This window comes from Psammomys obesus, unplaced genomic scaffold (genome assembly GCF_907164565.1).
Source record: "Psammomys obesus unplaced genomic scaffold, mPsaObe1.curated_primary_1811, whole genome shotgun sequence".
In the NCBI taxonomy this organism is placed as follows: domain Eukaryota; kingdom Metazoa; phylum Chordata; class Mammalia; order Rodentia; family Muridae; genus Psammomys; species Psammomys obesus.
The window spans coordinates 15,584,484-15,603,578 of NW_026585895.1; the positions used below are offsets into that span (position 1 = coordinate 15,584,484).

General features: G+C 36.7%; 1 protein-coding gene across 1 annotated transcript in view; it reads right to left on the reverse strand.

Annotated features, from left to right (window-relative positions):
• The window catches only part of LOC129671070 (uncharacterized), a 111,611-nt gene extending 95,851 nt beyond the window's left edge, over positions 1–15,760 (reverse strand). The window contains exon 1 of the mRNA XM_055599704.1: positions 15,728–15,760. Coding sequence (XP_055455679.1) covers positions 15,728–15,760 — 33 coding nt within the window. The remainder of the gene's footprint in view (positions 1–15,727) is intronic.
• Between the last annotated feature and the right edge of the window lie 3,335 nt (positions 15,761–19,095).

Below are 19,095 nucleotides of genomic sequence, written 5' to 3' on the forward strand. Positions count from 1 at the left end.
TGGTTTTGCTGAAGAAGTGCACAAATTTAAGTAAATAAAATATAATGACTTGGTATATAAAAGTATATATACTTTTAAATATAAATTTTATATAAAAAGTATATACTATATGAAGCAAGAAAGGTTTACAATTACTTAAAATAAAGTTTGAATGCATATTTTCTTAATAGTTTTCTTTATCGTTAGTGTTTGCATATAAGCACATACATATATATGTATATATATATATATATATATATATATACATTTATATGATTCTGTATCAATTGGACAGCAATTTGCTATAGGTTAAAGGTATAAAATATTTTGAGGTTTCAATCAAAAATTCATCAAAGCAACATTAGCAATCAAATTGTAACAGACATTTCAAAATACCAATGATATTTTCAGATTCACTGTGCTCACTGTTCCCAAACTCATAAAAGAAATATGAGGGTAATGTTCCCTTTGCATGAGTACGTATACTGTTCAAATTTAGTTCACTTTCCTCTATTTCTCTTAAGACCCAACCTGTCTTCACCAAATAGACAAGAGAACTTCCAAGGCTCACTAACAAACCAGCCTCAACTCCTCAGCAAGTCCCTCATCCCAGGGAAAGAAGTGAAGTGGTTGGCTTTGAAGAACACAACTTGACAATGACCACATGTATAAAGTCACATACGCAATTATGTGCATATACAAGAATAGACACTGATGGTTGATTGAAAAATAAAATACAACGATCTTCTTATAGTTACTGGGTATTTGGAATCAGCTACAGATTGACTAATTGCAGCATTCACTACAATATAACTCTGTGACTCTGGAAATAAGTATTCTCGTAGTAGCCTGTGTTTATAATATTGTTCTGAATTGCTTTCATACATCATGCCAGTCCCTGAAGGCCTTTTACAATAGGATTAACCAAGACATCAGACTGTAACCAAATATATTTTAATATCTAATTCTCAAAACCCATGCCTAACGCCTTCCTAGAAATAATGATGAGAAACTGAAATGCATGCTTTTCCTGTCTCCACTTGGCTACATATTCGAAGGTGACATTGTGGTTCCTACATATCTAGTGTTCTATACTTTATTTCCTAGAGAATCCCAGTGTTCTGCACTCTGCTCTCAACACACCTGTGCTGGCTGCTGTTTGCTCCCCAACACAATACCTACACCTCAGCATTCCCTCCCCTCTCTCCTCCGCACCTTCTTCATTGTGCTCCCCGGATAACTCAATACTTTGTAATCTATTTAGAAATTGAGCTGTGGTAGTGGCACATGACATTTCAGCATTTGCAGAAAGCAGATAATACCTCGTTCTTACTAGCATATAACTTACTATATGAGAAATAGGTCAATATTATCCTTGTCTAGGAGAATAACATGCTCCATCTGACTCACCTAAATATTATTTATATGAATATTTCTTCCAAGGGCTGCATGTAAAAGGGAGATCCTACCTTTAGTTTCTGAGTTTGCCATATTTGCTCGTATTTGGTCTGTAGTCACCGAAAAACAAACCACATCTTCCATGTATGCAGGAGTCTCAGAGGTGGTATGAGTTAAAATTAATATAGAAATAATAGCAGTTAAATACCACATTCCAAATGCAGTCAGTTTCAAAAATTAGCATACCAAGTCATGTAACCCATGTCATTTGAACCAAGAACCTTATATGTTTTCTAAATCAAATCTAGTTTTTCTTGCCACATGCCCACTGACAACAGAAAGTACACATAAAACCATCTGCAACATTTTAAGAGAAATAAGACTAACAGATACCAAAACGCCAGCAGTAAATATAAATGAAGATTATTTAGCAATAATTTTCAAATGCAATTTAACACTTGGGAGGCAGAGGCAGGTGGACCTCTGAGTTTGAAGCAAGTCTTGTATACAGAGCAAGTTCAAAGATAGCCAGGGTGACACGGAGATACCATGTCTTGGAAAATAAAATAAAATAAAATGAAATAAAATAAAATAAAATAAAATAAAATTTAAATCACACATACATCAACATTTGTTCCTATTAAAAATAAATGCCAAATCCAGTTTTTAGTAAATTACAACCACTACCTGAAATGTATTAAAATCCCATCTCTAAGGAACTCAAAGGAGGACAGTTACAATGTGAGGAGCACTTCTATAAACCAGTCTGATGATTAGTAGGAATTCTACAATTATTAGCAAAACCCAAAACTCCATGTTGTGTGTTTGGAGTAAATAGCCTGGTCATTTTAATGCTACAAAAAGATAAAAAATAAAGTACACACTCTCGCACTACATCTGTAAGTTACACTTCTGAATTTAGTTTAATTCCACTCAGTGGGCAGGATCACTGTTCAGTGTATTCACCGGATTTTGTTATTTAGTTGGCAAAACTCAACAAGCCCTCTGTTAGGTCCTTCTGCTAGGTAGCCAATGAATGTCTTTAATGAGGAAAATGATAACTGAACAGATACCAGAAAACAACATAAAAAAAAATCCAAGTTGTCAACAAGGAAGCTGCTATGTAAAATAGAACTGCACATTCCAATTCCTAGTAAAATCCTAAAAAATTATAACTCAAAAGTACATCTTATTTGAACAGCTGATGTAATAGAATATCACCTGGATAGAATTGTCTTCAGGAACAAACATTGCTTTAAAGGAAGAGGAGGATGTGCAGAAAGTAAAACCTTTACTTATTAGCTCATTCATGGAACCATAGTGTGATCTTAAGTAACTGGCATGTTATGGAGTTGATACACTTGTGGAATCTAGTAATTTTCAGAAAGATGCTAGACAACAAAGCTAAGATGCTGTTCAGTTTTGAAGGAAAGCCTCCAAGAATATTCTAAGAATTTTAAGATGGTAAAATGTTTTTAAAAATACAAACTTGCTATTATCCCAGATAGTGGTATATTATACAATTGTAGGTACCTATGCCATCTTGTTAGACATTTACATACCAATGAATGAACATTTCCATGGCTGTCACCTCTTTGCTCTTCTCTTGATATTATTTCTTTGTCAGGAGCTGCTGAGGAGTGCACACATTACATACATAATATTTGTTGTAAAGCAGTGGTAGAAAACCAAAAAGATATAATGTAGAAATAATTAGAAATGTTTAAATTTAGTTATGATAAATGGTAGCTTTTTATCATCATCATACACATTCTAGTTTCTAGAAAACCTAATGTGTAGTTGTAAATTTAATATTTTCTATGACGCACGGGATCGTGCAAGGTTTACATATAGAGACACGGCATCCATTTGTGATGCAAGGACATTGTATGTGAAAGCCTTCCATAGCGCTCAAACAGAAGGAATAGCAGATGGATGAGAAGGAAGGGGGCTCAAGAAGAGTGTAGGCGGAGGAGAAAGAGAAGGCAGAGGAAGAAGAGGAGGAATAAGAAAGAACAGAACTGTTGGAGAATGTAATTTGATGTGATGGGCCAGCAGTTTGCTTTTATTGGCTGACTCTCATCCATAGCATAGGTTTTATAATTAATTGTGTGCGTGCACGAGGGAGAGCATCTGACTGTCTGTGTGCAGGCACTCACATGTCAGGGTCCACGGGTGGAGGTTAGAAGAAAATTGTAGAGTCAGTTCTCTCAAGCTGCCCTGTGGATCCAGGAATGGACCCAGGTCATCAGGTCTGTACCCATTCTCCTGTACCCAGTGAACTTTTTCAGGGTGAATTTTGAAGAGTATAAGATCACATTTGTCTGACTATGTTATGTTTTATTCTATTGTACTATAATATTTATATTCAGTTATATGATTTATAGCAACAGGACTGACTACAGTGGCACAGACACTAAATGCACTGGTAAACTAAACAGAAGAGACATTGAGTGCCCAAGTCTAGCATGCTGTGTGTTTCAGGAGAAATCAAAACCACAGCTTCCTTTTTTGTAAGCCTTGTAATACTGCTATGCTGTTCAGGATAGCTCTGAGTTACCAAGGTCAGACCAACCTCCGTCTCAACCTCTGGCTGTATTGGAAAACACAAGAAGCTCAATATTGTCCACCGCGCCAGTCATTACTTGTCAGCTTTGGAAAAGACACACACATTAATCAAAAGAGTCGCTAACTGGTGCAGGATTCTCAAGGTGAATTGAGGAATGTGGAGGCAAACATTCAGAAATAGCAACATTATATAGACTTGAGGAGGTTTTATTTAACCCACATGTATGTAAATATAATATATAAATTAAATACATATATATGTTTTTGAAGATATTTGCTAGACTCCCTAGGTGTTTTGAGGTGGTGGTGGAAAAGGACAGAAATACAAGAAAAATAATAATAACGTGTTAAGGGAGCTTTAATGGATGATTTTTCAAAGTCTGATTATGAATCCAAAGAACAAAAAAAGGAAAAGCCTGTATTCCATTTTGAACACTCTGAATAGAAAAGAGGAAAGCTATCTCTGATCAGAGAAAAGATCAGGACTCTGGAGGATGTCTCTAGGTCTAATATTCCCATTCTTTTTATTAGATAATAGTTTCACCATTATACTGACCATCGCTAAGTTTGGCATAGTAGCTAAGAATTATAAAATTAGAAGTATAGGGGTAGTGAATATTGTAGAGACTTAGCTGTTTGCAATAAGAAACTAAAACTTTTTTTTTTTATTTTTCTGTTGCTCAAAAACATGAACGGACCAAAACAATATTCAACTTTCTTCAGGTTTTTGTAATGCCTCAAACAATTATCTAATAGATCTTTTAAAAGATCATTTGCTAACTGCTCCTCAAACTATGTTTGATTGACTCAGAACCTTTTTATCAAAAGGATAAAATGGACAAATGCAGAATCTTGGAGCTGCTAAATCTCCCTGTCAGTTCTGTCATGAGCTTCAACAGTGATCTCCCAAAGGGAAGAGTCGATGGCTGTGCTGGTTGGGTTCTGCCAGTTGGATACAAACTTAGACACATTTGGGAATAGAGGGTGTTAATTAAGGAAATGCATCCATAAGATTGGTTTGTAGCCAAGTCTGTGGGATACTGTCTTGGCTGATGATTGATGTGGTCAATCATCATTGATTGACATCATTGATGTGAGCAATGCTGCCCCTGGGCAGGTGGTCTCCAGGCGTATAAGAAAGTAGAGTCATTAAACAGCATTTCTCATGGCTTCTGCCTCAGTTCCTGCCTCCAAGGTTCCTAACTCTGCTGGAGTTCTTGCTCTGACTTTCCTCGATGATGGAAGATAAAATGGTCTCGTTTCTCTCCAAGTCACCATTTTGAACTGAGGTTGCTGCAGCCATGAAATGGGGTACTAACCACTGTATGATTGGAGTAAGCTGCCAGGAATGCCCACATTGTTCCTAACATGGTGTTTTATCACAGCAAGGAACCATAGGCAGTGGCTGATAGAGATGGCTGTCTAAATTCTATTGGCTCCACTTTCTGCTTCAGATTAAGACTCTGTCTCTCATCCTTATGTTTACGACATGAAGCCCACAGAAGAAATTATACATTTCCAAACAATCTTTGAACAGCCATGGTGTTCTGACAACATCAAAACACAGCCACTATTTTTCTTCTCTTTGCTTTTCTTATTAGGGTATGGATAATGCTACTCTGAGTGGTAACTATTGTTGGACTTCAGTTCCTATTCCTGCATGACACACCAGCTGTGTTTCTATTTGCCCTGTGAAAATCAAACATTGGTGTTCAGGATGAGGTAATAAATGCTCCATGTCTTCCCAAAGGGGAAGAGGAGTGAAAATACATGCTTCCGTTGTCATGCTACATAGATAATACGCACATTAGAGAACAATTAATCTTTCTGAGCCATCAAGCACTGCTTGTTTCCTTCACTGGTTGCTTTTCCTTGACGGCTTTCCTGTCACCCCTTTCCCTGACTTGGTCTTGCCATTCCTCAGACAATATAATACTCTGTGATATAGTTGGTATCTCAGCCTCTTTAGCAGTTCATTCAATTATGTTTGCAGAAACTTCACACGCGGCTAGTATTAAGCTTGACTTGCTATATGAGAAATAGCTAAGTGCATTTGACTAGTAGAATAGGCCAACCCTCTGATTCACAGAAATAGGTACCCTGAGGGCTACATATAAAATACAGATCTTACTTTTCACTTCTGCATTTGCTGTATTACTTGGTGTTTCTTCTGCAGTCCTGGCTAAAGGAACCACATCATCTTCCTGTGAAAAAGTCTCAGAGATAGTCTGTTAAAAATAACACAAAGTGAGCTGCAAAATATCTTCCTTGTAAGAGTATTAGAATGCTTCATTCCAAACACAATTAGACTTAAAATTGAGAGCAGAATGTAGGGGAAGCCATGTCATTCAGACTGAAAACCTTAAGTATTACCTAACTGAAGCCTAGCTGCTGAATTCACAATCTTCTCACACTGAGAACCACACATGGAAGGAAATAGAAAACATTTCCTAAGAATCAGAATAACTGTCAAGTATGTGTTAACAAGTGAAGACAAATTAGGATTATTTGTAGGATTTTAATGTGAGAATTTATATCAAATGCATAACTAGTACATTTAACCTATAAAAAGAAATGCTAAGTTTAATTTATAATATTTTGATATTAAAACCACAACCACAATGTGTGATACTTCCATCTGCAGCAAAGCAACTAATAAATACTTTTAGTTTAGTGAGAATTCCACAAATACAAGTACTAACAAGCATCAAATATTTTTACTATGAAAATAAACAGAAAGTGTGTGTTTTACTTATTTTCTCAAGGAAAAGCACTGTTTCTCTCTTAGTGTTATCATATAATAATAATAATTAAAACATGACATATAAAGCTCATTGTTAAACCTCTGATTTTAATCTTACTGCTATGTCATAGACTGAGGAAATGATAAAATGTGCTCACACACATGGTTTCAAAGCATAGTCTTTGCTAAACAAGTAAAAGCTTAGGAGTTCATCAAATGTTTACTATTTATTATGCAAAACTTAAAAGGCCCTATGTGTTTAGAGACATCTGCTGGTGCTTTCTTACATGTAGTCAATAAATATATATAGAAATAATAATAATAAATAAGCAGATGGAATCAAATAAAACAAAACATCAATTGTCAATAAAGAAAATAAGCGGAAAAATAAATAGATTTAAAAATAAAGAAACAAAGAAAATACTTTGGAATACTCAACATTCCATTCCCAAAGAAAAGAAAGAATAGAATATTCTTTCTAAAGAACATAGAAATGGTTTCTTATAAGGAGAACTGAACAAAAGGTACTAGGTAATTAAATCATTTCAGTAAGGGATACTGACATGAAGAAACTGCTGGGTATGTAGCAACTAGGGGATTTACTTATCTGCTTATTCCTGAGGCTCTATTTTGAATTTAACAAATTAGTATTTTATGCATCTACCACACATGAAGTTTCAAATAATTTTCATAAGGATATTGAACAACAGAATTAAGACCATGTTTACCTTTGATTATCTAAGAACCCCAAGAATATTTTAAGAATAACAAGATGGTAAGATATATTTTAAATAAAGAATATAATTGGGACTAATTGTTCTGATAGTATGATATGTAATTTGCCTTTTTATTTATTGAACAAGAAAAACATAGTATTGAATGAGACTTATCATTGTAATATTTACATACCCATGACTCTGCACTCTGATGCCTCTCAAGTTTTATTAGCTTTTCTGTTGGTTTTGCTTCATTGCCTGGGTCTTCTGACAAAAGGATATAGTCAGTTAATTTTAGTTATAATATAGTAATAATTCATAAAATGAAGGCAATATACAGAAATAAATTGAATGTTCAAACACAATATTAATGACACTGAATTTTCATCTTTTCCAAGTAATAATTTTAAGGGCTCTTGCTATTTAGTTGATTGTTTAATATATTGTGAGGTACAAATGTTCATGCAAACTTAAACACATCACTTGGGAAGACTTTATATAGTGTGAGGAAAAGAGAACCCAACGATTTTAAACATTTACCCACAAAATGAGCCACTCAACATGAATAAATAAACTCTAAACACCGGGCTGGAAAATACCATTGAAGTATTCAGATCCACAGTGTATAATATTCTCAACCTCATATCAGAAATATTGTTGTTTTTTCTGTATTAAATGCAGAAAGAAGCAAACATGTCAAAAAGTTTTGTCTACTTTCCCAACATTCTTGTTTTCACTTTTTAAAACGACCAAATTAATAATTTAATGAAGGAAAAAATTCAGTCGGTTGTGGAGAGTCTCAAATGATTGGCTATATTTTTTCTAAAAATTAGGCATCTCTAAAATGGCACCTTTTATAACTTAATGAGTTTACTATTGTGCTTTAAAAATTAAATAATTAAACATGTGCATTTCATCTGATAATAGATGAGAAGGAGCAACATTTATGTCATCTTTGTGTAATAAGTCATTCTTCTTCTTATTCAGTAATCATTGGTTGAAATACTGCTAAATGCTAGGTAGGGATTTGGTAATTATACCCTTTTGATGGAAAGGTGAGCAATAGATTTCCCACTGGTAATCCTGGACTGGGGCATAACTTTGGTCAAGTGCATAGAAGACTGAAAATCATGAGAACACAGCAGAAGAAAACGATGGAGGTGTATTTACTCTGAAATATATGAATTGGTGAGGAGCAGGCATTACCCGCCTGGCCATGTAAATGAAAAGTGGATACAAATGAAAATGCAAAGTTGGAGGGCCAGACCAAATTCTGATTGTGGAAAGAATTTCCAACACATTTTAGATACACAGAGAGCAATATTTTTGAAGTGTCTTATTGGCATACTTGCACTTGGCAGAGATCAGTGCACATGCAGGAAAAAGGACATCAACAGAACAAGCATGTCACGGGGTGCATGCATTGAAGGCGTGAGATGAAAAGAAGACTCAGACCTCAACTAGAAATGTTTCCAAAATTGTTCATGATGTGAAATCATCTTGTAATATTTACATTAAGAAACATGATCTGTGAATAGAGCCCATTCTGCAACTCAGCAAAAACTATGAAGGCCATGGTGAACCGCTTGGAAGAAATACTGAATGCGAATGTCCGGTTGCTTGTGATTTCCAGTAGGAGTGAAAATGTATCTTCACCCTCTACACGTCAGTAAAGTACTGTAGTCTTCAAGATGAGCCTGAATCCCACGGGTCAGGTGAATCACAGAACACAGGTACGCTCAGTGATGTCCACTTTTTCAGTAATTATTTGTAAGCTTTGGGAAAGGTGTCAAGCATTAAACAGCGGCTGTTGCATGACTGGTCAAAGATCTTCACTGTGAACTGTACTTGGGAGATTATTTTTTTTAAATCCTGTCTCTAACATTTGATTAAATTTTGTAATTCATGTGCCAATTATCAACAAGGGCATTTGAACCATTGACAAATTCTTTCCTCAGATTTAGGGTTGTAGAAATGGAAGAGTAAGAACATGGCGAATATGTCATATCTCACACTGCTCTGCATAGCACTGATGTCGCAAATTACCTGATTCACTTGTACTTTCATGCATGCTTACAACTGCTGTGTATTCAAACAGGCTCTCCCATTGAGTGTCAGGCTGTATGGACGTTGAGAGAAGAAATTCAGAGGTTATTTTTTTATTTCATAAAACATGAAGTTAATCATACTGAGAACTACATAACATGTACTACCTTGAATTGAGGAGAATATTCCTTTGGAGATCCTAAAAACACAAAGGGATATAGATTCAGCTACAAAAATTCAGGCAAAGAAACTTGGTAATAGCACTGTAGAAGTAGAAAAGGGAAGCTTTCCAATTGGCTTGCTTGGAAAATTGCAAACTATCTAGATTTTAGGTTTCAGAGATAATTGTTCGTCTCCTTTCATGTTTTTATTTCATGATGACAAAAGAAAACAGGAATAAACCAAAAATAAGGATAAAATTTTAACTAAACCTAAAGGTAGGATTTTTCAGAGTTAGGTGAGTCTAATGAATATCATTCATGAAAAGGCAAATATGCTACTTTGGAGTCATGCTGAGTGTTGAAGACAGATGTGATTACTGGTCAAATGACAAACCCTGGACCTGAGGGGTTAATGCTTCTGTGTACACTGATGGCAATCATCAGGACACATATATTTATGAAAACATATTAGAAACATTTATTCTGTCATGCTATAGCAGTTTACCGTGTTAGCCATTTGTTCTGTGACTCAGCAAGAACAAAGAGATGGTGAAAATTGCTTTTTAAGAAATGTGCAGGAGAAATGGGTGGAGCCAGGTGTGATGGCCCACACCTTTAATACCAGCATTCAGGGAGGCAGAGGCAGGTAGATTGCTGTGAGTTCAAGGCCAGCCTGGTCTACAAAGTGAGTCCAGGACAGACAAGGCTACACAGGGAAAACCCATCTCAAAAACAAAAGCAAACAAACAAAAACCCCAGAGATGTGTGAAGTTTTTAATCAATACCCTTTTCATTAACTGAAATGATTGCATAGATGTTCAGTACTATGAAATATCCTCTCTCTCTTTTTATCAACTCAGTTGAAAAGATAATGGAAGCAACATCTGAATGCAAGAGTCCTTTCTGCTATATAACACATTTGATATCTAAGAACTATGGGAGGAATCAAAATGACGCAGCTCACAACAACACTAGCATCCCATTCTGCTTCCCAAAAAGCCGCAGATGTAGTGACTGAGCTTTGAGGTTCAATATGACTTCAGAGAATCTATTTGCAAGATGGATCTCAGCTGATGCTGAGACTCATGGTCAGACTTTAGGCAGAGTGCAGGGAGTCTTATGGAAGCAGAGAGGGGTGGAAATACAGGGACATGGAGGGGATAGGAGCCCCACAAAGAGACCAAAAAGCTAAAGGATCTGAGCCCAGGGGATCCTGCAGAGACTGATGCACTAACAGAGGACCCATACATGGAGAGGACCTAGACCCTCTGCTCAAATGTGACTGATTGGCAGCTCAGTTTCCATGTGTATCTCTGAGGGGAACAGGGGTTACCTCTGTCATGGACTCAGTTGATTGCTCTTTGATCACTTGCCCCTTTTGACGCAGCCTTACTAGGCTATGGAGGAAGGAGGAAGAGGATCCAGGCAGTCCTGATGAGACTTAAGCTATGGGCAGATGGCAAAGTGGAGAACTCCCCTTTCACTGGACTAGAGGAAGGGGATGGGGGGAAGAGGAAGGAAAGAAGGTTGGGACGTGGGGGAGTTGAGGGAGGGGCTTCAATGGGAATGTATAATGAATAAATTATGTAGAAAAAATTAAAATAAAAAAATAAAAGAAAGAAACTCTTGGGTTTCCTCACTAAGAGTTCCAAATTCAACCTAATCTCTTGCTGTCTTGTACATAGAAAGTAAATCATTGTTATAATTATTGTCTGAATTTATTCATTTATTTACACATACATTCAGACTACAGCACCCATTCCTATTTAACAGTGCATGTGTATTACACAATTATAAATGTAACTCTGTAAGTGTTTAATATGCTGGTTCCAACAGGTACGTAAAATTTTATTATTTATTATTATTTATCTCTCTGCAACCTTCATGCTCCCTTCAAACTAGCCTAGAACCAAATCAGTATTTATCCTTATTTTGGTTTAGCTGTAATCAACATAGTAAGTAGTGAATCATTGTACAGAGCATTGGCATCTACTCCTGAGAGTGTGGCTGGTAGACTGGCAGCTTCTTTTACCCAAGGATAACTCTGGAATCCTAAAGCTGCTGAATCACGTGGCCATCTCTATCATGATTCCCAAAAAAGGAAGTGAGGGTAAGCCAAAAGTATCAAAGTCTGTCTCCGTCAACTCACCTTCTACACCACAGATCCATTTTCCAGATGGTAATAGCATTCCTAGAGAGTACCAAGGGGCGGGGATAAGAGTTAAAACATATGAGCCCACGGTATATGATTTGCCTGCTTTATTAAAAAAAAAATCTAAATTCTTTGAGAATTTCATACATTGTGTTTTGATCTTATTCATTTTCCCTCTCTTAATTTTTTCCAGATCCACTCCTTCACTAGATACCCAACTTTGTGTCCTTTAAAAAAAATCATCAGTATACATTCCTCTGTTAAGGTACATCTAGGTTGTTTTCAGATTCTGGCTATTACCAAAACAAAACAAAAACCCTGCTATGAACATAGTTGAGCAAAATGTCCTTACTGAATGGTAGAGCATGTTTTGGTATATGCCTAGGAGTGGTATAGCTGGATCTTGAGGAAGTGCTATTCCTCATTTTCTGAGAAAGCTCCAGATTGATTTCCAACGTGGTTGCAAACAAGTTTGCACTCCCACCAACAATGGAGGAGGGTTCCCCTTTCTCCACATCCTCTCCAGCATGTGTTGTCACTTGAGTTTTTTATCTTAGCCATTTTGATGGGTGTAATGTGAAATCTCAGGATTGTTTTGATTTTCGTTTCCCTGATGACTAAGAATGTTGAGCATATCTTTAAGTGTTTCTCTGCCATTTGATGCAGCCTTGCCAGGCCAAGAAGGAAGAGGATCCAGGCAGTACTGATGAGACTTAACAAGCTATGGGCAAATGGCAATAGTGGAGAACTTCCCCTTTCAGTGGACTAGGGGAAGGAGATGAGGGGAAGAGGGAGGGAGGGAGGGACTGGGGGGAGAGGGCTTCAATTGGCATATATAATGAATAAGTTGTGAAGAAAAAATTAAACAAATCTATCAGAACCAAATTGTGCCATCCAAGTATTTTCTAGTATGTAACCCCATAGTACCTTCTAACCACAACACACTCCTTCCCTGGCTTCTGGTAATCCCTGTACTCCATGCATAACTCTGTCCTCATTTACAGCGATGTCTTATCTGCATTGTGTTGTGGTTAAATACCCCTCAGATATTACTCTGTAATTTATTGAACAATTCAGCTGTTTTACTTACGTATTCGGTTAGGGTCTGCTGAAACTGTATTAGAAATCAATCTAATCACCATTTAACCACTTCTTTAACTTATTATAGAAAAACTAATTGTATTTCTTCTTTCAAATATTGCTCCTCCTGATTTAAATCACTATTCTATCCATGGACATCTCATAAACAGGGCTCACACCTTTCATTCCTCCACTTGTAATATGTTTACTTCTTTGATCTGTAGTTCCAGGTAAATGACCCACATCTTTCTTCTGTAGAAGACACTCAGACATAAGCTATGAAATTAAAATGAAAAAGGAGTCGCACAAATGGATTAGAGACTTATAAGAAATCAGAGCTTCTCATCTTAAAAACAAAAAATAGAAATTAGGGAAAGATTCCAGTGACTGCATGATATTGTAAGAGATGTACCTCATTTAAGTCAATTTCAAGTTTTACTTCATAGGCATTGAATAAAAAAAGAGAAGGCCTAGAGGGAACTGGTAATCATTTTCATAGAAAGAATAGTAGGTGTCAAATACACACCATCAAAGAAAGATACAGTTGAGATTGTTTATGCTAAGATTTCAAAACATAAACAATATCGCAGGTACATAAAAATACAAATAATACATTTCACTTGTGAAAATAATTCTTACAGCATCTGTATTCCCCAATGACATCACCAGAGCACACTTATTACATCCCGGGCAAGTCCCCAATGAGTACAGTGTGGACAGCATTCCACTACCAAGGGTGGAGACATGTGGGAACCTAGAAGTGTTGCCATGGCAACAAGCGAAACGTGTGTGTGTGTGTGTGTCTGTGTGTGTGTGTGTGTCTCACTTCTTTTTCTAATAATAAAATAGTATCAACATCTTAGTGTGTGCTTTGTATTAAAGAAAAAAGGGGAGGGCTTAAGAGATGGCTCAGTAAGAAAGCAATTCCTGTTCCTGCAGAGGCTTAGCTTTGATTCCCTGCACCCTCCACTTTGCAGCTGTCCTGAACTATAGTTTCAGATGATCTGGAACTCTCTTCTGGCCTCTGCAGGCACTAACCACACATGCAGGGCAAATACATCCATGCAGGCAAACACTCACACACATAAAATAAAAATAAATATTTTTAAAATAGGGCCCACGAAGTTGGAAAAGAGATGTGGAGGCAATAAAATCCAACAAGCTGTTCCATATCAATTCACATATCTGTATTGTTTGCATTTGTAGTAGCCTTCTAATCTCTGTATTTAAAAGCCTTATCTGGAGTATAAAAATTTTAAAGTGTATCGTACAGTAGACTGGCAAAAATAACAATATATTCACAGTTAAATCATTTAAATCATACAAAGAACATCAAGTCTAGTTCTCAAATGTCACCCAAACACATAACTGCTAAAACAAACAAACAAACAAAACAAAACAAAAAAAAACAACTCTGCAAACGCAATCTATGCAGATATGTGGATCAATATGAGGTATCTTTTAAGACCATTATCAGATATAATAAGTGCAGTGTATAATAACCTTCATAACAACATTTGAAAAGGTCCTTTACATGGAGGTGAACCAGAAAAATGCCCTTATGCTGAAAGTGTTTAATGGGCCGTTTTAATAAACACTGCAGTAAGTTGTTTGACCCTATTTTCAATGTGTAACGGGAGAACAATGGAAGACACTTAAGACTAATGGAGGTCTGCTAGAGGGCTAAAAAGGATGCAACTTTAGTACTGCAACCACTGACTGTTAATCAGAAAACATAAACCTTGACCCACTGTGAATGAAAACACTTTAACATCAATCTTAATTTGCCTGCCATCACAAGAGCTTGCTCAGAATTCCAAATGCTTAATCATAGAACTTGTATCCTTAACCCCTCAGCATGTTAGAGGATTTATTCCTATGTTGGCACAGGTGATTTCAGACAGACAGGTGGCAACGGTAGAAAAGACATTTATCTCCAAAATCACGAAGATTCCAGGAGTTTTCAAACAATGATGGGCTAAAATATCGGACAAGTGATATCACAGGAGGTCTGGCTGCTACACACATGCTTCCACGAGGTCAAGAGAGCTGAAGATTCTAGCGTGGATGGGGATGGGAGTCTCAGTGCTCCCTCCTCCCCCCACCCCCTTAGCTGAGGAGATAATGATGGCTGCGCAGGGAGGAAAAGACACTTTTCTTTGTGTTGGGAGTGGCCATCAGTAGGCTGCCTGTGGTCCAGTGGGGGACTCTTTTACATGTGCATAAGGGCAGCGTTATTTGGACTTAGTGACACATAAAAAAGTAAAAGGCATTCAGTTGGGAGAAAGATGGGGGACATGCTAGGATCGAGGAGAGGATCTTGACAAAGGGAGGAAGAAATGGACATGACCAAGGTGCACTGTTTAAGTGTGGAAATATTAAAAGACTAAAAACTGATAGGGGTGGTCCTCCTCCCCTTGGAGGGGAATAGGGGGAGAAGAGAGAGAGAGGATGGAATTGAGCTAGATAGGGCACCGGGGTGTCTAGGTGGTGGAGTCACCTATTCTGAGGAATAAAGAAGAGAAAATGCAGAGGGAGGGTAGGACTGGGAGGAGAAGAGGGAGGGGTCTATGACTGAGATGTAAATTGAGTTAATTTTAAAAAGTGAGCATCAGTAGAAATATTTGTTCCTTTACCTTGGATTTGCCACATTCCTAAAAGGGTGCTAAAAATAAAAACTTTTGCAACCACTAAAAACAAAAACAAAAACAAAAAACAACCAAAAAAATTAAATAAGCATAGGGTCAAAACAAAAAAATAAATACTAAGTTCTGATAAGTTATTTTCTAGGGTCATCTGACAAACTAATTTTATTTACTTTCACTAATTTGTTAAACAAAGCAAAGCTGTGGAAATAAGGACCTCGGATTAAATGTTTACATACCACCGACTCCGTACTATCAAAGCTGTTACTCATGTCGTGCTCTTCTGTGGATGTCACGTCAGTGCTTGGTACTGCTGATAAACGCATGCATTTAAGTACAATAAAATGCAACGAAATGATGCATAAAATAAAAATATATAAAATAAATAGAAATGTTTAAATTTAGTTAAAACAAAAAATTGAACTTTTATTCTCCCAACTCATGTTTAAATTTACTCTTAAGTTTTAGTTGAAGCTATAACTCTTTTGAAGACTTTTTTATTTTACTGTTTATTTATGCATATGTCTGCAATCATATAAATGTTCCAAAAATATGGATGCCTGCATATGGCAGAAGAGGCCGCCAGATCCTATGGACCTATCGTTAAAGGGAAATTATGAGTCACTTGATCAAATTCTGGTCCATGGAAAGAGCACAAGTGCTTTTAACAACCGAGCCATGTCTTCAGCACAGAAGATACTTGTAGATACTTGTACTTGGAGATACTTGTAATCATGTAAAATACACACACACACAGACACACGCATGTTCCACATATGTAACTTTTTACAGACGTTAGTTTGCTACATGTTAAACAAACATGATTTGAAAGCTTCACCCACAAATCCATTAGCTGAACACAAATGAAAACAACCCAGGAGAGAATAGTTTACATTTTCATTGCAGAATTCAATCTCAGTGCAAGACAGAACTGCATCTACTAAAAGATATACACACACATACATAAAAGTTTAAGAACATAAAAACAAGAAGCTTGAAATGAATATTTATAAGTTATATATTTATAAATGTTTATATATAAATATATAAAACATCTGATATATGATTTTTCTTTTTCCTTTCGACACTGGCTTTATCAACCATGCTGAGCATTACACTCTTCCTTATTCAGCAATAGTATCTGGAATTATACAGTTAGAACACAAAATAAATAAGTATCACAGAGACTTAATATGCTGATTCCCATAAGAAAAAAATTCCCATTATTATTTTTTTTTTGGAATTTTTCTGCTGTCTAGAAACACACTAAGAACTGAAATCAATATTTGCTTCCATTTAATTGTTTTATAGCTCAAGCTTTCTTGTAAAGAATCTTTGCATGAATCTTCTTTTTGAATTTACATTTGAGATTTTCTTATATTAGTATGGTATTTACAACATTCTACACCTTTCCCCTCTCTCCAATTCCTCATATATATATATGTATATATATATATATATACATATATATATATGATATTCCTCATATAGATATAATGGTCATTCCCAAAGAATGTTTGCTTAACCAAAGTCCTCTTGATAATCCAAGGACAGAGGCAGAATGTCAGAGCTGCTGAACTGCAAAGCCAATCCCAAAAGTGGATTCAACAGATTTGAGAATTCATGATCAGTATTCAATCTCCCATTAAATTCCACTAATCACCAATTAACCTTTTCAAAGGCTAGGCCCTGTCAGCCCCTCACTCCCATGAAGAGAAATCACGTGTTTCCGTATGAATTCATTTAAAACGACCGTGTTGTGTTTGACCACCTCAGAGCTCCTTCTGTGATTTTCTTCTCTCCAGTTCTCTTATTTAGGCCTCTCTGCAGCTCTGCTGGGAGGTAGCCACTGTTGCATATTATTGATGTATATCATACCTGATCTGTTACCTTATGTAAAGCAAACATAGTTCTGTGTGGTGGGGTACTACAACAGTTAAGCCCTTCCCAGTAGTGAAGGTGGCAATAAGAATGGAAACAAGTCCACTGATAGGGGAGGACCTCCTCCCCATTCATCTGATCCTGTTTTATCAGGTATCTTCAGGACTGGCTGCAAAGCTCTCCTCTGTGGCCTAACAGGACTGCTCCTCCCTTGGGGGGTGGGGAGGCCAAAGAGCCAGTCATTGAGTTCCTGTTAGAAATAGTCCTTGTTCCCCTCACTATGGGAAACCAATTGGTTACTGAGCTACCACAGGCTACATCTGAGCAGAGGTTCTAGGTTATATTCATACATGGTCCTTGGTTGAATGTCAGTCTCAGAAAAGACCTTGTGCCCAGATATATTTGGTCCTTGTGGAGCTCCTATCCTTTCCCCATCAGACTAACTCCCCTTCTTTCTTATGATTCCCTGTACTCTGCCAAAGGTTTGGTCATGAGTCTTTGCTTTGAAAACACTGCTAGTTAGAGTCTTTCCAATGCGCTCAGTAGACTCCTGTCATACGTTCAATGTGGACTTGGAAAGGGGCACGGTGGAGATGAGGGAGGGAGGGAGGGACTGGGAGGGAATGAGGGATCGGGACACGGCTGGGATACAGAGTTAATAAAATGTAACTGATAAGAAAAAAAAATAAAATTAAAAAAAAATAAAAAAAAGAAAGTGACACAATACTAAAAAAAAAAAAAAAAAAAGAATGGAAACAAGCTCTGTTCCCTGTCACAGTTACGTTTTCAAAGACCAGCTGCCTGCTGGTTTTTTTTAGTGCTATTTAATTTGTCTTCTAAAGAAGCTCGTTATTTTTGCACATTCCTCGGATTATCTCCTCTCCCAGTTCCTGTTAACTTTCTGATCTAAGCAAATTTCTCATAACCCATTCCCATGTGCTGTCTGCTTCATTATGCTACTTCTCAGACAATAACTTATATTTAATCTACTTAACAATTTAGCTACAACATCTAGAGGGACAGTATTAGACATAATTCTCATCACCACTGGACTTGGTTAATGTTAGAGAGTATGTGTGCTGTCTTCCAGTGTAGGTAATGCCTCCCAGTTGACATAAGTGACCCTTCAGCTCTCTCCACATAAAACAGAGCTCTTACCTTTCATTCCCATCCTCGCTATATTTTCCCTTTCTTGACCTGGAATCCCAGGAAAATGAACAATATCCTCCGTCAGTGGATGAGGCTCAGATGTAACCTGTTAAAATTATAGAAATGAATTGCAGAAAGCCACACAACTTCTAAGATGGTCTGACTATCTCAAGTCAAAAGCAGTGAGACTGGGAAATCCGAGAGCTCTATAGGTGATTTCACATCACTGCTACAGAGAATCTCATATATATTATCAACAGCTAAGTAAACTTTAGGCCTCGTTGTCATGGAAACATCACGGAAAAGAAAACATCTGTCAAGGAAACATCACAAGTAAAGAGTTTTACACGAAATTTTTTTAAACTATTTTTTGAAGATTCATTTATTATTTATACAACATTCTACCTGCACACCAGATCTTACTATAGATGGTTCTGAGCCACCATGCGGTTGACTGGGAATTTATATGAAATTTATATTACATAAGCACACACACGCAAAGCCTTCCAATGTGAAAATAAATTCCACTCGTTGTTGTTTCAAAATGATATCAGGTCAGGTGTGTGCTAAATTCTCA